This window comes from Rhinopithecus bieti, unplaced genomic scaffold (genome assembly GCF_001698545.2).
Source record: "Rhinopithecus bieti isolate Rb0 unplaced genomic scaffold, ASM169854v2 scaffold_425, whole genome shotgun sequence".
In the NCBI taxonomy this organism is placed as follows: Eukaryota; Metazoa; Chordata; class Mammalia; order Primates; family Cercopithecidae; genus Rhinopithecus; species Rhinopithecus bieti.
In genome coordinates, this window is record NW_016803361.1 from 2,625,692 (window position 1) to 2,650,430 (window position 24,739).

Consider the following 24,739-nt stretch of genomic DNA (forward strand, 5'->3'; position numbering starts at 1 on the left):
TGGAAGACAGATTGGAAGTGAAAAACTATAGGCAGGGGAAGATTCAGAAGACTGCTGTGATGATCCAGACAAGAACTAAGAGGCTCTGACTGATGACAAAGACTACAGTAATGACAGTGGATGGCTTGGCTTTGAGTCACATTGCTGAGATGGGCTTCATAGAGCTTAGAGGTGAGTAAGATATGAAGACTAGGTAGGCTGTGAGTGATCTCTGGGTAAATTACCTACATTGTTGGGGTCTTCCTTTTCTTAACAATAGATTGAAGATAATATCTCCAGTTATATCAAGGATTGAAAAAACATAGTATGAAATGTCTTAGTTCCTTCTTGGCATACAGCGGACTCTCATTCCATAGTAACACAAAAAATAAAAATGAAAATGAGGTTTGTGAACTAAGATTTCCAGAACAAATCCATACCCATGCTTCTTAGGTCTCTGAACTTTTGGAATATTCTACTTAAATATCTTCCACATGTATCTCTATAAATATCTAGTTATTGGCTCATTTTTAAACTGATAAATAAAATTATATATATATTTTGGTGTGCAACATGTTTTGAAATATGTATATATTGTGAAACAGCTAAATGAAGCTAATTAACATATGTATTAGCTCACATACTTTTCATTTTTTGTGGTGAGAACGCTTAAATATATTCTTAGTGATTTTCAAGAATACATTTTTATTAACTAGAGCTGCCACATTGTACATAGATAACTTAAAATTATTCCTCTTATGGAATTGACATTTTGTATCCTTTGACTAATATTTCCCTACCCCGCCTCCCCTTCCCCACCACAAGCCCATGATATACACCATTATACTCTCTGCTCCTATGAATTCAACTTTTTAAGGTTCAATTTATTAGACATATATCCAAATATCAATTCAGATATATATCTAGATATCTGAATAAATTTATTAGTTCTAATGGTTTTTTTCATGGAGTCTTTAGGATTTCCTTATATAAGATCATGTCATCTGCAAAAAGGAACAATTTAACTTATTATTTTCCATGTAAGTGCCATCATGTGGTATTTGTCTTTGTGTGCCTAGCTTATTTCACTTACCATAATGTCCTCCTCCAAGTTCATCCATGTTGTCTCAAATGACAGGATTCCCTTCTTTTTAAGGCTGAGTAGTATTCTATTGTGTATATATACCACATTTTATTTATCCATTCATCTGTTGACGGACAGTTACATTGTTTCTATATCTTGGCTATTATAAGTAATGTTGCAATGATCATGGAAAGGCAGATATCTCTTCAACAAATTGATCTCATTTCCTTTGGATATATATCTACCAGCAAGATTTCTGGGTCATATGACAGCTTATTTTTATTATTTTGAGGAATCTCCATACTGTTTTCCAATAATGACTATACTAATTTGCATTCCCACCAACAGTGTGCAAAGGGTATTCTTTTTTCTACATCCTCACCAACACTTCTTTCATCTTTTATATTAGTCATTCTAATAAGTGTGACGTGGTATCTTACTGTGGTTTTAATTTGCGTTTCTCTGATGATGAGTGATGTTGGGCATTTTTTCATACATCTGTTGGCCATTTGTATATCTTCTTTTGAGAAATGTCTATTCAGGTGCTTTGCCCATTTTTAAATCAGACTATTTGTTTACTTGTTATTGAGTTGAGTTCCTTATAGATTTTGAATATTAGCCCCTATCAGATGTATAGTTTGAAAATATTTTCTCCTATTGCATAGGTTGTCTATTGATTATGTTGGTTGTTTCCTGTGCTGTGCAGAAGCTTTTTACTTTGATTTAGTCCTATTTGTTTATTTTTGTTGTTGTTGCCTGTGCTTTGGGGTCATATCCAAAGAAAACAAAACAAAATGACTGCCGAGACCAATATCATGAAGCTTTCCCCCTATATTTTCTTCTTGTAGTTTTATAGTTTCAGATCTCATATTTAAGTCTTTAATCCATTCTGAGTTTTTTTATATGGTATGAGATAAAAGTTTATTGTCATTCTTTTGCATGTGGAAATCCAGTTTTCCCAATGCTATTTATGAAAGAGTCTGTCCTTTTCCACTGTGTGTTCTTCACACCTTTGTCAAAAATCAATTGACTGCAAGTGCATGGATTTATTTCTGGGCTCTCTGTTCTGTTCTGTGTGTTCTGTTTTTATGCCAGTACCATGTTATTTTGATTACTATAGTCTTAAAGTATATTTTGAAGTCAGGTAGTGTGATGTCTTCAGCTTTGTTCAAAACTCCTTTGGCTATTTGAGGTCTTTTGTGGTTCTATATGAATTTTAGAATTGTGTATTCTATTTCTGTAGCGATCACTGGAATTTTGATAGAGATTGCATTACATCTGCACATCACTTTGGGCAGTGTGAACATTTAATTCTTCCAATCCATGAACACAAGAGATCGTTCCATTTATTTGTGTCTTCTTCAATTTTTTCATCAGTTTTATAGTTTCCAGGATACAGGTCTTTTACCTCCTTGGTCAAATTTATTCCAAAGTATTTCTGTAGCTATTATAAGTGAGATTATTTTCTTTTTCTTTTCTTTTTTCTTTGAGATGGAGTCTCGCTCTGTCGCCCAGGCTGGAGTGCAGTGGTGCAATCTCGGCTCACTGCAAGCTCCTCCTCCTGGATACACACCATTCTTCTGCCTCAGCCTCCTGAGTAGCTGGGACACCAGGCACCCACCACCATGCCTGGCTAATATTTTTGTAGTTTTAGCAGATACAGGGTTTCACTGTGTTAGCCAGGATGGTCTTGATCTCCTGACCTTGTGATCCACGCGCCTTGGCCTCCCAAAGTGCTGGAATTTCAGGTGTGAGTCACCGCACCCAGCTAAATGAGATTATTTTCTTGATTTCTTTTTCTGATAGTTCCTTGTTAGTATATTAAAATGCTACTATTTTTATATATTGGTTTTATATCCTGCAATTTTACTGAATCAATTTATTCATTCTAATGGCTTTTTTAGTGGAGTCTTTAGGATTTCCTTATATAAGGTCATGTCATCTGCAAAATGGAACAATTTAACTTATTATTTTCCAATTTGGATGCTTTTGTTTTCTTTCTCTTGCCTAACTGCCCTGGTCAGGGCTTCCAATACTATGTTGAGTAGAAATGGTGAGAGTGGAAATTCTTGCCTTTTTCCTGACCTTAGAGGAAAAGCTTTCAACTTTTCACCATGGAGTATAATGTTAGCTGTGGGTTTGTCATATATGAACTCTACTGTTTTGCGATACACTCTTTGTATACCTGATTGTTGAGAGTTTTCATCATGAAACAATGTTGAGTTTTGTCATATGCTTTTTCTACATTTATTGAAATGATTATATGTTTTTTGTCCTTCATTCTGTTAATGTAGTGTATCACCTTTATAGAGTTATGCATGTTGAACCATCCTTGTATCCCTGGGATAAATCCCAGTTCATCATGATAAATAATCCTTTTAATGTGCTGTTGAATTTGGTTTGCCAGTATTTTTTAGGTGACTTTTGCATCTATATTCACCAGGAATATTGGCCTATATTTTCATTTCCTTTTTAGCGACCTTGTCTGGCTTTTGTATTAGAACAAATAAACTTTGATCACAAAAAAACTACACTTTTACTCTCTGCTCCTACATTTTATAATTTTGATACATCAATTTAAGTATCTTTATATTGTGTATTGCCTAACAAATTATCCTTCCTATTATTTTAGTAGCTTTGTTTTTTAATCTTTATTTTAAAGATAAAAATGGTTTACACAACACAATCACAGTATTAAAGTATTCTGAACTTGACTGTATAATGACTTTTACCAGTGATTTTTATCCTATGTTTTCATGTTACTAATTAGCATCCTTTTTTTTTTTCAGGTTGAAGCACTCCCTTTAGCATTTTTGGTGAGACAGGTCTAGAGGTAATGAACTCCCTTAGCTTTTGTTTGTCTGGGAAAGTCTATCTTTCATTTATTTCTGAAGTGCAACCTTCCTGGGTAAAGTATTCTTGGATGGCAGGTCTTTTGTTGTTTTTATTTCTTAAGCACTTTGAATGTATCATCTCACTATCTCCTGGCCTGTAATGTTTCTGCTGAGAAGTCTGCCGCTAGCCTTATTGGAACTGCCTTATATGTGATTTGCTTCTTTTTTCTTGCTGCTTTCAACATCTACTTTTTGTCTTTGATTTTTGACAATTTAATTATAATATGTCTTAGCGTAGTCTTGTGTGGAGTGAATCTGATTGGAGACTGTATTAATTCATTCTCTTACTGTTAATAAAGACATCCCCGAGACTGGGTAATTTATAAAGGAAAGAGGTTTAATTGACTCACAGTTCAGCATGAGTGGGAAAGTCTCAGAAAACTTACAATCATGGTAGAAGGGGAAACAAACACATCCTTCTTTACATGGTGGCAGCAAGACGAAGTGCCAAGCAAAAGGGGGAAAGCCCCTTATAAAACCATCAGCTCTCATGAGAACTGAGACTCACTATCTCACTATCATGAGAATAGCATGGGGGAAACTGCTCCCATGATTCAATTACCTCCCACCAGGTTCGTCCCACAACACATGGGGACTACAGGAACTATAATTCAAGATGAGATTTGGGTAGGGACACAGTCAAACCATATCAGACACCTCTGGCCTTCCTGTACTTGGATATTTATACCTTTTCCCAGATTTGGATGAGGAATGTTTTCTGCTGTTATTTCTCTAAGTAAAAATTCTATTCCTTTGTCCCTTTGCTCCCCCTTGAACCCCTACAATTAAAAAATTTGTTGCCAGGTGCCATGGCTCATGCCTATAATCCCAGCTCTTTGGAAGGCCAAGGCACGCGGATTGCCTGAGCTCAGGAGTTCGAGACCAGCCTGGTCAGCATGGTGAAACCTCGTCTCTACTAAAAAAAAAAAATTAGTTGGGTGTGGTGGCACATGCCTGTAGCCCCAGCTACTTGGGAGGCTGAGACAGAAGAATCGATTGAACCCAGGAGGTGGAGGTTGCGGTGAGCCGAGATTGTGCCACTGCACTCCAGCCTGGGCTACAGAGTGAAACTCTGTCTCAAGAAAAAAAAAAAATTTGCTCAGCCACATGTGGTGACTCACACCTTGTAATCCCAGCACCATGAGAGGCTGAGGCAAGCATTTGAGGTCAGAAGTTTGACACCAGCTTGGTCAACATGGTGAGACCTTGTCTCTACCAAAAATACAAAATTTAGCCGGGCATGGTGGTGCATGCCTGTAATCCCAGGTACTCAGGAGGCTGAGGTGGGAGAATTGCTTCAATCCAGGAGGCGGAGATTGCAGTGAGCTGAGATCATGCCACTGCACTCCAGCCTAGACGACAGAGCAAGATTCCATCTCAAAAAAAAAAAAAAATGCATTGCTCTTTTGATGCTGTTCCATGGATCCTATATGCTTTCTTTATTCCCTTTCATTCTTTGTTTTCTTTTTTCCACCTCTGTGTATTTTCAAACTTGTCTTATTGTGTTTTACTGGTGGTGTGTCACCTTGTTTTTATATGTTACCTGTTGCCTTGGGTTGATATCTCCACATTTTGAAGAAGTAGGGACTTATTCCATTTGCTGCAGAGTGGCTTTACCAGTCAGTCCATCTGGAAATTCTGGGTGGGTTGTCTGGAGTGGTCCATAGGTGGGCTTGCTGCTGGAGTCTTTGGGCAGGCTGACCTGGTGTCTGGGTCAGGTTAGCAGGCCTGGTGTGTAAGTCCTCAGGGCTGGGCCTGGATCCTGGATCCACTGGGGTAGACTTATTAATTGGGTCCATTAGGGCAGGCCTGGAGCCTGTATCTGTGGAGATGAACCTGGAGCCTGTATCCATGACATCCAGTCTAAGACTGGGTCCATAGAGGTTTACGTGGTGCTGGTGTGGGCCTTGAGCCTGAGTCTTCTGGGACCAGCCAGGTGCTGGGATGGGTCTGATACCTGGGTCCACAGGGTTGTGACTGAAACCTGAACTCATGGAAGATGGGTCTGTGTCCTGGTCCACAGCGATTGACCTGGTACTGGGACAGGTCCAAAGCCTGAGTCTGTGGATGCAGACCTGGGTCTTAGGCCCACAGGGGCTGGCCTGGCACTGGGATCTACTCAGGTAGGTCTTGGCCTTGGGTCAACTGGAGTCTGGTGTCATCAGGACTGGCCTGGGTCCTGGGGCTAGTCAGTGATGAAGGAGGCATGGAGCCTGGGTCTATGAGGGCTGGTATAGAGCCTGGGATCATGGGTACTGGTTGGTGCCTAGGGCAATGGGGACTGGCCTGAAGCCTGGGTCCACTGGGGCTGGCTTGGAGATTGGGTGTATATGTGCTGACTTGGAAACTAGGTCTGTGAGGGGTGACCTGGGTTCTCAGGCCATGGGGGCCAGCATGGAACCTGGGTCCACAGAGGTGATCCTGAAGCCTGGGTCCATGCGGACTGGTCCAGCCAGCACTGGGATCTACTGAGAATGGCCTAACCTTGGGTCTGCTGGAGCTTGGGGCCACAAAGGTTGACCTGAAGGATAGGACAAAAGGACTGGCTTGGCACTGGGCATGCCTAGATTCTGCGTCCATGGGTATCAGCCTGGTGCCTAAGGCTAGATGTGTCAACCTGGTTCTGGCCTAGTCCTGAAGCCTGAGGCCACAGGAGCTGGCCTGGTGCTAGACAGGTCTAGAGTCTGTATCCACAGGGGCCAGCCTGAAGGCTGAATTAAAGGGTGCTATCCTGATGGCTAAGGCTGCAGGGGTGGTTTGGATACTTTGTCTGCTGGGGCTGGCCTGGCCTGGCCCTTCAGGGTGGGCCTGAAGCCCAGGACCACTAGGGCCAGTCCAATACTGGGGCAGGCCTGGAGCCTGGGGCTGTGTGGCCTTGCCTGGTGCAGGGCAGGTGTGGAGACTTAGTCTGTAAGTACTGGCCTGGAGTCTGGTCCCATGGGGGCCTGATCAGTGCTCAGTTTTATTGGGGGCAGTCCTGGTGTTGAGGGTCTGAAGCAAAGTCGGTGTTCATTTCCCTCTCCTTCCCCCAAGTGCAGGGTATCTCTTGCAATGCTAGGGTTGGAGGAGTGGTATAAAACTGTTCTTCTTTCCATATTGAAGAGGTTCAATGTGTCTTATTTCTGTGCTCTAGCCAGGTGCTATAATATTTCACCTGGCTTCCTTAGCTCTTGTGAAGGTATTTTCACACATAATTGTTGTGGTTCAAAAGGATGTTTCTGCAGGGAGGCAAGCTCTGGAAAGTCCTATTCTGCCATCTTGCTGCTATACTCCCAGTCTTCTTTACTGGCTAATTTTAAAGGCAACCAGTCATTACATTGATGTGTAGTAGTTAAAGTGATCATTAGCAAAAAGGTCATGTTTCCTAAAGGGAATCTGAGCTGCTAACTAATAATCAAAACACCTTTAAGACCAGCTGTGGGTAATTAGCACATTTGCACCAGTGATTTTTCTACTCTGGTTTGAGACAGTCCAATTCAGCAAATCATTTTTTAGTGTATGTTAGGTATGGATGTGTACTGCTTGCTAGAGGAAATATAGGAAAAGTATACCAAGTCCCTACCCTCAAGGAGCTTATATTCTAGGAAGGGAACTAGCAACAAGTTTAAAAATGACTGTAAATATCTGTAGATAACACCATATATACTACATGCATAAAAGGATACAGATAACATGTTAATGAGTTATTTTTTTATTTTTATTTTTTATTTTTTGAGACAGAGTCTCGCTCTGTTGCCCAGGAAGCAGAAAACATTCACTTATGATAATTCAAAAAAAGCGTCAAGAAAGAGTTGGTGGTCTTTGAGATAAACTTTGAAAGATAGCTTGAGTTTTGTTTAATGGAGATACTGGGGAAGGCAATTATAGGTGTTGAAGAAATCTAATCATACACTTACACACTCAGTTCCTCTTTCATTCATCAAACTTTTATTGAGTACCTACTGTGTTTGAGGAGGACAGAGATTACTAAAAACAAAGTCTCTGCATATCAGATTTCAGTCACTTTCAACTCAAATGTTTCTCCTCCTCATGGAGAAGGAGGAAAAAGAGATGAGCAGATGAACTGCAATGTAATATGCTCAGTATTTCATATAAGTCCTTAATTAAATGCTGTAAGTATTAGTCATGGTTCTCCAGAGAAACAGAACCTATACCAATAGGATATATATGTATATACATACACACACACAAAACATATATACACACAAACATACATACATAAACATGTACGTATATATACATATATGTATGTGCATGTGTGTATATATACACAGATATATACATATATATTACACGTATATATACATATATATAGAGAGAGAGAGAAAGAGAGAGAGAGAAACAGACGGATTGATTTTAAGTAACTGGCTCGTGTAATTACGGATGCTGGGAAGTCCAAAATCTGTAGGGTAGGCTGCTGGCAGGGTAGAGACCCAGGGAAGAGCTGAGGTTGCAGTTCAAGCCTGAAGGCAGTCTGCTGGCAGAATTTTTGTTGTTGTTCAGGGAAGGCCAGTCTTTTCTCTGTTAAGGTCTTCAACTGATTGGATGAAGCCCATCCACATTATGGAGGGTAATCTGCTTTACTCAGTCTACAGATTTAAATGTCAATTTTATCTAAAGAACATCTTCATAGAAATATCTAGAATAATGTTTGACCAAATACCTGGGTAACATGGCCTAGCCAAGTTGACACATAGAATTAACCATCATACTATATGAGACAAATGGAACAAATTTGGTCCCAGCCTCCATCCATCAGATTAATCAGAGTGGCTGACGGAGTGGCATACTCAGTGTAAATCTGAGTTCAGCCAAGAACATGTAGGGCTGAGGGATGGATTAAAAGTAGTTGACTACCAGTCCTGATTATCTCTGCATGTTCTTGATGAGTGTGCCAGACTGCAAGATTTACGTCTTCTGATAAAAAGTAGTTTCTGCAGCTACTTACACAGGCAACTAAGTTGTCAAAATGACCACAGCATGACAACCACACAATTGCCCACCCCTGCGGGGAGGAATACTGTCTTGTTTGCTGCTTCCACAATGTTTGCTGATAGCATAAAAAGTGCTAGACTTTTGGTCTGAACTCCTCAGCTGCAGCTCATACCCACTGCATGTGTAGCATAAATTTGGGCCCAGTGCATTGTTCCTATGAGTCTTAGTGGCCAGGGAAACCCACACAAATATGCTAATGCTCATGATGCTTGCTGAGTATATAAAGTCTTCTGTTTCTGACCTAGAAGACTTGGGCTTTCTGTCTGAATCCATGGAGCAGCAAAGGCAAACTTGTTAGCTTGCAAATAGGGTAACTCTCAGGCCCTTCACAGTTCTTGACAGTTATAGTGACGAGGATGGGATGCCAACAGTGACATGACTTTCTGAAAAAGGAAGGATAGAGGCTTTGCAGGTTGGGTTTGGGGATATAAGACTTCCCATGAGCTGGCAGTAAATGCTGTCACCAAAATAGTGAGTGATGCTGAGGAGTAAGGGTTCCCTAGTGTCCTATTTTTAATGAACAAAAGTGAAATTAATTATTTGGAGGCAAACAGTGATAGGATTGAAACAAGCCACCAAAATGGTACCTTGGCTGTTGGTCACTTTCCCAAGCACGGTGATGGAAAGGATGTTTATTATGACAATGGGATAGCAGGCCCTGTGATCCTAACCCAAATGCAATGTGGTTGTGCTTACTGAAAACTGAAATAGATGATGTCAGTAATTATGAACTTACCACCTGACATGGGGCTTTGGAAGGGCTGAAAACATTGGAAACTCATTTGGCTGAGCTGTGAGCAGCTGTCACACCACTCAAAACTGAAAGTAGAAAGTAAACCAGTCTTGAAAAAGAACATATTCATTTTTGCACTCACTCACACTTTCCAGTTTCAAAGTTTAATACAAAGCTACAGTAATCAAGAGATTATGGTATTGGCCATACTCGCTTGATTACTGTACATATACATATATGCATAAAGGTAGACATAAAGATCCATGGAATAAAATTGGAAGTCCAGAAATAAACCCTTACATCTATGGTCACTTAATTTTTCAATGAAAGTGCCAAGACAATTCAATGGGAAAAGAGTAGTCTTTTCAACAATGGTATTGGGACAACTGTATCTGCATGCAAAAGAATGATGTTGAATCTCTACCTCACATCATGTACAAAAATTAACTCAAATGGACCAGAGACCTAAAGATAGGAGAGCTAAAACTATATGAATTCTTAGAAGAAAAAATAGGAGATCTTTGTGGCCTTGGATTGAACACCAAAAGTACAAATGACCAAAAAATAGATAAATTAGAATTTATCAAAATTAAAACTTTTGCGCTTAAAGGGACACCATCAAGAAAATAAAAAGACAACACACAGATTATTGGACTTCTGGTCTCCACTTCCATATGTGAGGAGTTTAGAAGTCACCATTCCTTCTGATCAATAAATAAAAGCTGAACAGTCTGAAAATCAACAATTTTCTTGGATCCATTAGAGAGGTGAGGACACAGGGCAAACCACTGCCCCCAAAATTGGAGAGACAGATAGACAAATACAGGGAGTCACAGCATACTGCAGCAGACAACCTAAACTGTAACTGTGCTGGAGGCTCAGTGTGGACAAGTTTGAGAGTTTGCAACTCCCAGTCACTGGGAGAACCCCAACAATTTTGTGAGTTTTGCCTCCAGGAGCTCAACCAGGATCTCACAGCAAATACTGGGCAAAAATTCTTCATGCTTCCAGTGGGGGCAAGGGAAAAGGAACGATTTTGAAATATGCCAGACCACTCTGTTTTGTTTTGTTTTGTTTTGTTTTGTTTTTTTGTCACCAGGCTGGAATACAGTGGCTTGATCTTGGCTTACTGCAACCTCCACCTCCCGGATTCGAGCAGTTCTCCTGCCACAGCCTCCTGAGTAGCTGGGACTACAGCCACGCACCACCACGACAGGCTAATTTTTTGTATTTTAGTAGAAACAGGGTTTCACCATGTTGGGCAGGATGGTCTCCATCTCATGACCTCGTGATCTGCCCACTTTGGCCTCCCAAAGTGCTGGGATTACAGATGTGAGCCACCGTGCCTGGCCTCTGTTCTTAACAAGTTCTGCCCTCAGGATAAACTAGTTAACCATAACCTAACTTGTTGGGGTATTATCAAAGCCTAACTGACCTAAGTGAAAGGAAATACCCAACTCCAGTCAGCTCTAGCCTTCCATGCAGGAGAAGGGAAATACCAACTCCAGCCCACTCTAGCCATCCTGTTCCACTAAAAGGGGAAGAAAATACTGAAAACACTTGTGAAGTTCACAATCCAAAGGCACAGGCTCACAAAAAGTCTGAGACCTAATCATAGGACTATACGATGCTTCCTCTCCCCGCATACCTTACCACCATATTACTAAAGGCTTATTACAATTGTCCTTTTTACCTGATACATCACATCTATCCAGATAAATTACAAGGCACCCTGAAAGGCAAAAAACACAATTTGAAGAAACAGAGCAAACACTAGACATGGCAGGAATGCTGAAATTATCTGAACGGAAATTAAAAACAGCTGTTATTAATATGCTAAAGGATCTAATGGATAAAGCAAATAGCATGCAAAAGCAGATGAGCAATGTAAGCAGAGAGATGGATATTCTAAGAACTAAAAGAAAAAAACTGCTAGAGATCAGAAATACTATAACACAAATGAAGAATGCCCTTGATAAGATTATTAGTAGACTGGACATGGCTGAGGATATAATCTCTGAATTTGAGAAAATATCAATAGAAACATCCCAAATTGAACAGCAAAGTGAATAAAGACTGACTAAAATAGGGCAGCATATCTGAGGACTGTGGGACAGCTACAAAATGTGTAACAAACTAGAAGGAGAAGAAAGAGAAAGGAATTGAAGAAATAATTGAAACAGTAATGACTGAGAATTTACTAGTAGGTGGACCCCAACAATTCTAATAACAAAAGACAGTCATAAGTACTATAACAGGGCTATAGGAGCCTTGAGGAAAAAAGCTTTATTCCCTGAATGATTTCAAAGGGAAGCAGTGCAGCTTTATTTTAAAATATTTTATTAATTTAAGTTCAGCTGGGAGGTCCATCTGAAGACAGTGGTATGGAAATAACATATTGAAATGAATCAGAAAACTTCAGAGCTGAAGGGAACCTCAGATTGTTCAATTCAACCTCTAAATTAGAGACAGACCCAGAGCGCCCAGTGCCCTACAATGAGTGAGTTGGTGTCAGAACATGGAATCAGATCCAGAATTCCTGGTCTTCCAGTTGGTGAGCCTTCTATCCCAAGGCCCTCCTTTCTTCCTACTGTCACATCATTGTGGTGCCCTGGAGTAAGGAGCCTTCTCAGGAACATGTATTATGTGGGTAACTAATATTACAAATGTCCACCAATGACGTCTTGTTGCACAGTCTTTCCTAATTCTTCCCTCTGGCTCCTCTCTTCTGGCCAGTAGTAATATCTCCTACCTCAGACATCTAAAACACCTACTGTCTATTGATCATTTGGATCCCTTCCTCCCTCTCTTATTTTCACAAATATTTATTGAGTACTTCCTATGCAAGGCACCTTATGTTAGGCTCTGGGGATAATGAGTGAACAAGACAGACTTTAACATACACATCCATCATCTGTTAACTCTCTCTGTTAACTCAATCTGTATGTCACCCAATACAGATTGTAAACATGGAGAGAAGGAATCTAACATTATTTTTTATGTTCTACGGAAACTAAAACAGTGCTTTGCTTTAGTGTATGTCATAAGGTTCTCGAACAAAGATATTAAAAGAATTATTGGTGAAATTTGTAAATATACTCAAAAACGGAATAGTATAATAAACTACCAAATGTTCTGCCATTCTTGTTTCAAAGTCTGATGACAGGTGACAGAGAGTGTAAATGGGGATGGCTGGGCCAGTGACGGGGAAACTCTAGGCACTAAGCCCAGTTGGGGATCCCACATAAAGGGCCAGGCAGTGAGATACACCACTATTATTTGCATAAAGGGCAATAAACAGGAAGCAATGAAGTTTGCCAAATGCTGGTGGCAAGGGCAGGATAGAGCAGCATGTTCAGGGAGCTTGAGCTAAACTGTGCTGAGCACTGCTGCCTGCCTCTGTGCCTGGCTGTGGGTGGACCATACCTCAGGTTGGTCTTAGAGACACTGTGTGGCCTCTGATGTGTGACTGAGCGTCTTTCCCCCACTGCAGCCTTTGCAGATGCTGTTCCTGTTGAGCGATGCTCCGCTCTTCCACCAGCCTCTAATGGCTGCCTCTTCAGTGAAGACCTCCTTGGCCACACTTTCTAAATTATTCATTATTCAATTTAGCAACTGCTTTCTTCACAACATTCTGAATTTTGTAATTAATTGTTAGTTTACTTGTTTATTTTTAGTCTCTCCTTCCAGACTATAACCTCCAATGAGGGCAGGGATCTTGTCTTTCCCCTTTCACCTCCATTTCATCAGAATCTAGAAGTGTCTGGCACATACTAGATACTCAATAAATAGTTGTCAAATGAATGAATGATAGACAGTACTAAATATTTTGTTACTATGTCAAAAATTGAAGCAAGAGTTGAGTACGGAGGAGTAGAGAAAAATAAAAAGGTAGTTGATAATTTAATCAGGGCAATGTAAACCTCTAATACAGTTCTCAATTCTGGCTTTACATTAGAATCACTTGGACTTCAAAAAAAATATCAACACCTGGGATCCTCTACAGATCAACTTAAACAGGAATCTCTGGAGTTGGTGCCTAAGCATAGGTATTTTTATAAAAGCTCCCTAGGTGACTATAATGTTCAGCCAGGCTTGAGAACCACTGCTCTAACAAAGAAAGGCTATAAGGATTGTGACAACAAGATGAGGGTGAATTTTAGAGTAGAAGGCAGGTCTTCTGCCATCAAATTTAGGGTAAGTAAAAATGGTGTGTTCTACTGAATCCTTTCAATGCTTAAAACAGAATCAAGGATGAAACAAGCAGAGATTGATAATGGTTGAAAGTTAGTAAGTGAGGTATCTAATGACTGACACATTTTTAAAAAAAAGTTATAGTGTAGTACATTTAAATAAGAATTAAAAAGCAGAATTTGTTCTATTTCTATTTTAATAAAGACTTTTGCTTTTATTTAAACAACCACAAAACCATAATTGAGTGAGAAAAAAACATAATGTATTATCTTGGTTCTATCAGAGGCTTATTTTTTGGTTCCTAAAGGTCACAACCAGACATTGTGCCCTTAATGTTTGCAAAGTCTTTAAGATGAAATATTCTTAAATTTGTCACATTGTGGCATTCACAAAAGTGCCTTCCAACCTACCAAATGACATTTATTTTTTTCCTCTCCCTTATTTCCTTTCTTTTTTCTTCCTCCCTCCCTCCCTCTCTTTCTTCTCAGGTCATTTTTAGATAATTCTTTAGTATTTTCAGCGAGCTGATGAGGTTAGGTGAGTGCAGTTCTTTTCATTCCAGTGCTGACCTTGCTTCTCACTGTCTGCACGTTGCTTCAAGGATGGCGAATCGTGTTCCTAAGCTCAAGTGCAGCGAGACTATAATTGCTTCTTCTCCCTAATTTATTTAGGAGTCCACACAATTTGCTGTAGCTGTAATCCCTCAGTACTGCAATGTAGGAACAATATAAATGGCTGATGGCAGAGTGGAATTTTCAATTGTTGCTTCTCAGTGATTCACATAATGTGCTGTCATTAGCACTTTGATGTGACATATCATGGTTTCCAGGGCTTATTGGGCCATTTATAAATACCAAATGAAGGTGTTGGGGCCTGGTTACTGCCTTAATTGCCTTCACTGGGAAAGGTTGCCAGAATCTTCTCCAGAGGGAAATAAAATGTAATTTTTAGTTTATCTTTAACCATTGCAGTCAGTTCCTCTCAGGTGAAGGAATCATTGCTTTCCTTTTTTGTTCTTCTCATTTTCTAGTTAAGTTACTAGAAAATTATAAAAAGTTAAATTACTTTTGCCAAAAAATCTACTTTTCATCCTTTAGTCATCATTGCTTGATTTCCAGATATCTAAATATTAAATGTATATCAAATATATATCAAATGTATATTTGATATCAAATATATATTATCTCACCACAGTTATATTCAGGTTATTAATAATAATTATTGTGACTTACAGAATTTTAACAAAGTGACTTTATAAATAATAATAGTGATTAACATTTACTGAGTATTTACTATGTGGTAAAAGATACACATGCATTGGCTCGTTTAATCTTTCTAACAACCCTCTGAGGTAGACACTATTATTGTCTCCATGTTATGAGAGGAAATTGATGTTTACTGATGCTTATAAATCCAAGGACATATAGCTAGTAAGTGATAGAGCTAGTTTTGAAACTCAGGTCAGTCTGATTCCAAAGTCAATACTTTTAAGCAGTACATTCAAATACTTCCCTGTCTCTAACATCAGCACAGTTAATCCCATTTCATAGAGGAAGAAATGAAGACTTATGTAACTAGAAAATTGTGGTGCTGCATTTTGAGCTTGCACCTTCTGATTTTAGGTCTAGAGTGCTTTCTGTTTCCCAAGGGGGCTTCCATCGCGTGAGCTGTTACAACTGCTAGTGTTGCCGACATCCTGCGCACACCACTCAGGCTGATAAATAAGCAAGGGAGGAGAACTCCTAGTAGAAAATTAGAGGAGCGTCTAAATGAAAGCATTAGGGGCAAAAGACCTGCCTTCCTGTCAGATGGTGCAGAGCACAGGCTCTGATTTGAGCAGCCAGGGTTTAGAGACACAGAGGAGAAAAGAGCAAGTCATGTTCCCTGGGCATGCAGCCCAGGCACTTCGGCCACTGACGTGGAGCCAGCCTGAGTCTCAGTGATTGATCCTGCAGCCAAGGATGCCCTTCTCTCAGCAGCCGCAGGTTCCACAAAGGAAAACTGCACATGGTGAAGTCTTTGTCAGGGCCCCTAATGGGAGCATTGGGTTTCACATCACAGCTACCCCTAAACAGGTACACTCTGCTTCTTTCATCTTTCTGATGGCTCCCACGGGAAAGAAAAGAAAGAGAAAGGCGGCTTCACCAAGAAACAGGTCACAGGCTGGTTTGGCTGTGTTTTGTGCCTCCCCTGCCCTACCACCTCCAGGTCTGTAGCTTTGAAATTCTTTAATTTGCATACACCCTGTGTGGCCACTAGACAGCAATGGGAAAATTTTTCTTAATTTTTCCTAATCCATCTAACATGACTCACTGGAAAATTAATGCCTCTGTACCTTTACATACACTACTGCTTCTGTTTGGAAGGTCCTCCCCAGACCCCAAACTCTTCTTCCTATGGCTAAGTGGCCCTTTTTAAAGATTCAGCTCAGGCATTGTTTCCTCCAGAAAGTCTTCCTTGATGCCCTATGCCTCCCTCCACTCAATCTGGCTTCTGTACTCCTCTTCTAATACACTATAGGGCTTCTGTTATAGTCCCTGCTAGCTTGTCTATCTCCCTAACTCTACTGTAAGCTCCTAGAGACAGTGTGTCTAGTGTCTAGCATAGTATCTAGCACATAGCATGAATGCAGTAGGTGTTTATGAATAAGTGAAACACGAATAACAAGGGAACATTTGCATAGCTATTTAAACACAATCCTTCTGAAATACTCTTTTTTCTTTGAAAAACAGGCCTTTTTTTAAGATCTTAAAAGCAATAATGCTGATTGCAGCAATTTTACATACAAAAAATTCATGTAAGAAAATAAAAACTGCCTGTAATCTTACCACCCAAAGAAAACCACTTTTAACATTTAGATGTAGTCCCTTCCAGTAATTTTCTACATGTATGTATATATACCAAATCACAATCCAATTTTTATACCTAATTTTCTCAAAGATCGTAACAGTAACTTCTGGAGGTAGAGGTGGCATTTTTATCCCAATTTAAATGATGGGAAAACTGGAATACCAAGATACACATCTAATTAATGGCAGAGTTAGGACTAGAACTCATGAATCTTATCATAGTTCCAGGCTCCTGCTGTTTCCTAGGTGCGGTCCTTTTTTTTTTTTTTGAGACAGAGTCTTGCTCTGTTGCCCAGGCTAGAGTGCAGTGGCACAATCTCGGCTCACTGCAACCTCCACCTCCAAGGTTCAAGCGATTCTCCTGCCTCAGCCTCCCGAGTAGCTGGGACTATAGGCGCCCGCCACCATACCTGGCTACTTTTTTGTATTTTTAATACAGACAGGGTTTCACCGTGTTAGCCAGGATGGTCTCGATCTCCTGACCTCATGATCTGCCCGCCTCGGCCTCCCAAAGTGCTGGGATCACAGGCGTGAGCCACTGTGTCTGGTCTCAGGTGGTGTTCTTCTTGTATCAATCCAGCATCAATGGAACATGCATTTGTAAGTGGGTGTCCTTGCTCTACACAGGGAGAGATTTAAGCCCTGTGTCCACACCATGGCTCAGCAGTGCACACTGGGCATTGTCTCTAACACTTTGGAGGGAAACAAGGATGGAGCATCTAGGATCTTGTTCTAGGATCTTGTGATAGGCTCATCAACTGTGCTAGGCAGGCACCAGTAAGAGTTAGAGTTTCCTTCTGATGGCCAAATTATATCTGAACAGCAATGGCTTGGTTCAGAGCACGTTGCTATGGGAACTGCAATCACAGGTTCAATCTCACCATAGACCAGCGAGTTGTACTCCAGTCCACAACCAATGACTATATTCCAGAACAATGTACACAGCAGGCACTCAGTAAGTGTGCATTGGGCCGAGTTGAGTGTATATTATTCATCAGGGAAAGTAGGCAAAACAGCATGCTGACAGTAAATTTCCATACCACCGTGCCCAGTGTGGAAAAGGCAATCCAATGTGATCTAGCTTTTTATTTTATTCCAAATAGAGGACGAAATTGTAGTCCCACAAACACACATCAGATTATTAGTTCCATGGATGAATTTATGTGCATGTCCCTAGAATGCCAAGCATGAAGCCAGACACAACTGAGGTGTCCATGTTTTTTGAATTGAATTGTGCGAAGACAGCCTGGTGTAGGAGTTAAGAAGATGTCGACTAGTAATTCACCATTCCTTTCCCTGAAAGCTCTGTAAATCAAGCTCTTAAAAAAAGCAGCAAGCTAAATTCCAAAACCCTCTCTGAGGAGAAATGCCCATGACTGGTGGGGTCTGGACTATGTCCACCAAATGTGCAGATCTCTTCTGCACAAACATCGTCTACTCCCAAGGGAGCCCGTGACTGACTGACTGGCTGTGGAGACTCACATGTCCCCTCTTTCCCAGTGTTGAGGGGGCCAGGGGAAGGGAGTGGGAGTCGAGTGATGAAGCACGGCTGAACTGAATATTCTCTTTCCAGGAGAAGGAAAATGTTACAGCAGGAGGTGGGTGGCACTTTTCTGGAGGAATAACCATGAAGAACATGGGGTATATTTGAAAATGATCTTTTCTGAGGACAAGTTTCTCTTTTAAAGAGCTATCCTCATATTCTCTCTTACCTTAGATTGGGGCTATTGAAATGGTCCTGCCAGGGCTAGGCTAGAATGCCACAAACTGGGATTAAAGTTGACTGGGCAGGGGGAGGGGTAAAATGGGATATGGGTTGAAGAGCCATAAGGCCAGGATGCTCACTTTTTCTAAATTCATTCAAGAGCACCGGTTTGGGGAGGCAACCAAAATGCAACTCACTAATCCCCTAAGCGCTTAACAAACTCTCTTGAAGATTTACTCACAATGTAAAATCCACAAGTTTTTATTGGCAGTGTTTAGTTATCAATTGCACAACTCTCTGAAGTGGCAACCAGTACGATTCCCAGGTCTGTCTCCATTACACATTCCAGGAGCCTGCTGGCAATGTGTGTCAGATTGGTGTTCTGGTCTAGCCTTGTAAATACCTTCCGGGGGAGACTTAAGACACACTCTCCCAGCTGCCAGGTTCTCTACTTATAAGGTGCAGAATTTATTAGTGCAAAGAAAGATAAAAAGAAAGCCTGCTACCTTTTTAAGTGCTTTTACATACAGTTTCTTTATTACAGTTTGGTGTTTCCAGAAATACAGCTGCCCAGATCATTTGAGTCTTTGTGCTGAATCAGTGGAACTTGTTTTCTCTTCCCGTGAATTTCTATGAGCTCTGCTCCACCGTGTATCAACTGAGGTCTTTTGTGCCATGCTTTTAAAGAAAGTCACTGGCAGCAACTCTCATTTGAGGAGGACAAAGCCATGAGGACTCACATCCTTAAATTACACATGGCCATGCAAAGGTACAAAGAGGGTTGATACGGAATCCAAGTTTGTCCAACTCTGGAAATGAAGCCTGTCTAGTCACCCAAAGACTCTTTTTCCAGTCTGTTTTCTTCTCTCCAGTTTCCCAACATGCCTGGTTTCATTTCCACGCATTTAAGGCAATGTTGGCCTCAGACCACAGCAAAGACATCTAACAGGCTACCATAAGAAATAGTGTGGTACAGTGAAAAGAAAACACAATTTAGAACTGGAAAACTGTGTTCTAGCTCTCTTACTATTCCTCTGACCTTGGATAAGTCACTCAATAATGTCACAGAACCTTAGTTTCTCTTTAGCAAAATAAGTATAAATATTCATATTTATCTCACCATGTTCTTTTCAGAGCAATTATGACAAATTGCAATTCTCTGATTTATGTTTATTTATTTTCCATTTATCAGTACAGTTCACTACATTGTAAACTCCAAGAGTTCAGGAACCTTGTCTTTTTGGTTCACCACAGTGGCCCATTGCCAGGAACAGCAATCAGCACACAGTACATGATCAAGAAGAGTGAATGAAATTTGAATGAGTGATGAAAGGAATAAAGGAAAAAAGGAAAGAAAGGAAAAAGAAGGACAGAGGGAAGTGTTCAGAGCATTGTAGATGCCATTTATGAAAGTGATCTGTACATTGTTAGGTATTATCTGCATCCTTTATAACTAACATTTGATGCGTTAATTATGCCAGGGTGAGCTGTTTAAAATGTAAGTAGATCATATTACTTCCCTAATTAGGCCTTCCAATGGCTTTTCATACTATTTACAAGTCAACTCCTTTCAGCATACAAAGCCCTAGGTGATATGACTCCTGCCTACTTCATTTCCAACTTCTCCCCCTTCTTTATCATGTCCCGGTCACCCTAGTGTTCTTATGTTTCCTCAAATGTGCCAGGTTTGTTCTTGCCTTGGAGCTTTTGTGTTAAGTTTCTTCCCCGGCCTGGAAAGTTCTTTTGTGAAATCTGCATAGCTGGCTTTTTACTGTCATTGGCTCTTGGCTTACATGTTACCTTCTCAGAGAGGCCTTTCCTGCACATGTACCCTAAAGGTCCCAAACAGTGCTCTCTTATTTATTGATTCACTTATCTATTACTAGTCCTCTCCAGTACCTGATGTTCAATAAGTATTTGTTTCTGTGTGCCATTATATTTGTTTAGTGCTTACATTTCATAGATACTTTTCTAATTATTTTATTTCTACAAAAACAAAACAAAACAATCCTCTGTGGTTCCATACTGAAAACTCTTTTTACCCCTTTCCACCCCAGTCTCCCATACATGTATCTTGGAAGATGTACTCTTGTCCAGCAAATGTAAGCAACTATGCTAGTTAGTTTTACTCTTTGTGATTTAATTGGACTTTTGGAGTCATGTACATTAAGTGATACAACAATTACTTGGTTGTAATTGAGATGTGGAACTGGTGCTGTGGGTGCTGAGCTGTTCTCTGCTCCGAGCTTGGAGGCTTCCTGGTTCAGGGCTTGGGGAATGGAAGGAGTGGTAGAAATAGGCAGAGAGAGGCAACTGGTAGCAATGCTCACTGGTTCCAGTGTGGGTCTGTTTATTGTGGGCCCCAGGGCAACAAGTAGTTCTGTAGAAAGAGCACCGAACCAGGGTACAGGAACAGCTTCTAGGGCTAGCCCTACATGCCCCACCTCCTTGCCCCTCCCCTGGCTAGCAGTCCCTCTGTTAAATGAGGTGGAATTGGATCATCTCAAGGGGGGATCCCAGCTCTGAAATTCTATGACTTGATGAGAGCAGTCTGATCTTTTGTCATGACCATGACTTCTATGATAAAGGATAACCCGTGTAATATTTCTGATAAGCGTAGCTTTTCTGGTCGGTGGAATTTCTCTGATTGGCCAATAAGGTCACTAGACAAACCCATATTTCTGCTTTTGCCATTCTAGTTTATTCTTCTCTTTCCTAGAGAAGTTGACGCTCTTGGTAAATCCCCTCATTGTCACATAAGGCTCAACATCTAACTGTAATTGCACTTCAGCCACTCCTCAAGAGACGGGTTCCTAGTGTGTCTGATCTTGGCTAACACTTCCCCCATCTGCTTTCAACATGTTGCATTTGATGTCAACTAATGTCTCCTATTAGCATTAAAATAAAACGATATGGAAAAATTCACTCTCAAGCAGAGTTCAAACAGGCCACAAGTAGATGGGGAATCTCAACTGCACAAGGACTGTTAAAACAATAGTAATAATTATATAAATATGTATAAATGAATATAAGTATATTGCATACTGTACATACATATGTATGTGTATATATAAAAGTGAGTGACTAGATGTGTGTGCATGTGTGTATGTGTATGTGTGTGTGTCTGTGTGTGTGTGTGTGTGTGTATGGGGTGAAGCCAAAAGTCTGTGAAATGGATCAAGGGAACGAAGACAAGAATGTTTCTGTTCAATTAATGAAATTAACTGGTAACAGCAAGAGGAAAATTATTCTCCTAGTATGGAACAAGGCATGATCAAAATAACTGAATGATATGGAAAAGGAGTTGGGAATCTTTATCCCACACTTACTGGTAATGGGTTAAAATTCTGGTCCACGAGGTGATTGTATCCATGGTCAAAAAATGAGTGCCGTATCACGACATCAATGCCCTGATTGGCCAGCATTCCTAAAGTGTTCAACCATCTAAAAGGCAGAGAAAAAGAGCTACATCAATACATATTTAAAACGGCATATAACAAGCTCTATGGAGATTGGCTACTATACATATGTATACACCAATCTCCAGTCACCAAATTTACCTAGTACTTTAAAAAGGGTTATTTTAAGCATTAAATTCACAGCTGTAATATATTTTAGAGATTATCAGATCCAAACTCTTCATTGGATAGAAAAAGAAACAGAGGTCTAGGGGAGTAAAATTAACCACTCTTGATCATTAAATAGTTTGTTGTTAATGACTTACCTTTTTATTCCTGAAATAGTAACAAATGAACACCCTAGCCATTTGTAAGCCTAATATCCCTCCTGGCCAGAGGACATACAATTACAGACAGAGGAGCATACATTGTGCATTCCATCCCTCAAACTCCCCTGCTTATACCCTGTCCCTGAACATATACCTTTAACAGAACTCTAACTCATATACTCCTATGACCTATGCAAATATAGTCTAGTCATTAGCAACCTTCATATATCACTGTCAGTAGTCAATGCAATAATAATTTTCCTTGGCACTATAAGTAACTATTCAGGGATTCAAGTATGCTACCATCACACGTATTTCGCAGTGGAGGATCTGCACTGTTCACACACTTATCATCTATCCCACTATGCCAAACACCCATTTTCCAGTGCATGCCATCCTTCAAAAATACTGCCTTCTTGGTTCTTCCAACACTGCTGACTCTGCCTTCATTATTTACACTTTCAGCTCATTCATCCATTCATGCATTCATTTGGGGTTCTCTTTCTCTTCCTACTTCTGAAACTTAGGAAAACGTCTACTTGTAATAATACATGGAATAAATGTGGCTTAGAGATTCAGTCTTCTCTACATGTAAGATAAGGCATTTCACAACTTGTCCTAAACATATGTGTGTACAGCTTTATCTGTCACCTCTTCCCCATCTTCTCTCACCCTAAACCCCATTTCCCACAGGCTCCAAGACACATGAAACTACTCTTGGCTACCCAAATACACATTGCTTTCTCACACTTACCTAAGTCCTTATACATGTTTTAATTTCTGCTTAGAATTCCCTTCCATTCTTCTTTGAACCTATCCCTTTTCATCTAGCAAATTTCTTCTCATATACTAATCTCCAAATCAAGTGTCATTTTATTCTAAACTCTGCTGCCCCAGCCAACAGTGGTACCTTCCTCTGTACTTCCCCAGATCTCTTATTCATGCCCTCAGAAAGTCCACAGAAAGAATCACTTAACTTATTTCTCTACCTTTCCCCTGTTAGGTATGAGCTCATCAAGCATAGACACAATGTCTGAACTTGTACTCCAAACACCCATCACCATTCCTGGCACATCGTAGGTACTCAATACTCTGTTGACTTGAAATCTGTCTGGATAAAATTAGATTCTCAGAACTTTGAGAATCACTATTTAGCACACTGGGGAAAATTACGCATATTTATGATTTCCCAAATCTGAAACCATATGGAGCTCCAAACCCGTGACTTGAAGAATTAAATTTTTTTCCTTGCTGGAATAAAGAGCATTGCTAATTTTTATATTGTGAATAAATATTATTCCTATATTCAAATATTTTTTACATCTACAATTATATTTTATTCTCATAAAAACTAACAAATATTTACTGACAATTAGAGTTACAAAATAAAACAAAACAAAAGCAAAGCAAAACACAAAAGTTTTAAATCAAAAGGAAATCTGACTGTAGCATAGTAGAATCATTTTTGTTGTTGTTCTTCAAATTGTAACATTGTGACCCAGGGAATTGAAATTACTTTTGGAACATAACATGGCTAAGCAAGCTACTTGCCTTCATAATTTTTATTAATTTGGTAATCCTATAAAATCAAGATATCAGCTTTAGCTTTTCCTTTAGCCACTGAGACATACTATGAAATACCTTGTCAAAGGCTGTCCTGTGGTAGAACTATAAGATGAATTGTGGGCTAATGCCTCCTAAGTAGTGTTCTTTCTATATTGAAATAGCACAAATACAATAGGGTCTATATCTAACAAGTATTTTAAAGGCAAATTGTCTTACTCAACTTTCCATCCCTATGCTTGTCAAATGAAGGAAGAAACAAAACAATGAAGAAACGCATAATCACGTATGTGAGTCCCTCCATCTAGCAGCATCTTCATGTCAATACAGGGCTCTATCCTGGTGTTTGTATATGTGAAAAGATCCCATTTGTTTACTCATTCATTATTTATTCAATAACATTAGTCAATGCTAAATGCTAGGCACTGTTTTCAGAATTGAGAAGATATTAAAAATGCTTGTGTGACTATGTAAATACCTGTGTATACACATTTAAAGGAATCATATCAAATTTCTACTTTTGACCTCTACAGAGCTTAGCTTAGGGACCTAGAGTATATACTCAACAAATAAATTATCAATTCATAAACCTGATGTTTTCACTAGTGTATAGGAAGATATTTAAGAAATTAAGAATATGCATCCTCCCTGCAAATCTACATCCCTATATGCACATGCAGGATCTGGAGCATTCAAAAATATCTAGAACCAGAACTACTGCTTTTGGAACATGACATGGCTAAGCAAGCTACTTGCCTTCATAATTTTTATTAATTTGGTAATCCTATAAAATCAAGATATCAATTTTAGCTTTTCCTTTAGCCACTGAGACATACTATGAAATACTTTGTCAAAGACTGTCCTGTGGTAGAACTATAAGCAGAACCCATGGCTTTCAGAATAGAATGGTTAATACAAAAGTTATCTTCATCTTCCTCCTATAACAACAAGCCCCCTCAGAAAGGGAAAGAAATGGTTTCCCCAGGCTCCTTTCTTTTTTTTTTTTTTTTTTTTTT

General features: G+C 39.8%; 1 protein-coding gene across 4 annotated transcripts in view; it reads right to left on the reverse strand.

Annotated features, from left to right (window-relative positions):
• HPSE2 (heparanase 2 (inactive)) overlaps nt 1–24,739 on the reverse strand; it is a 775,791-nt gene that overhangs the window by 137,488 nt on the left and 613,564 nt on the right. For all 4 annotated transcript variants that reach the window (XM_017880548.1, XM_017880540.1, XM_017880532.1 and 1 more), the window contains one exon: nt 21,763–21,877. In XM_017880548.1, coding sequence (XP_017736037.1) covers nt 21,763–21,877 — 115 coding nt within the window. The remainder of the gene's footprint in view (nt 1–21,762; nt 21,878–24,739) is intronic.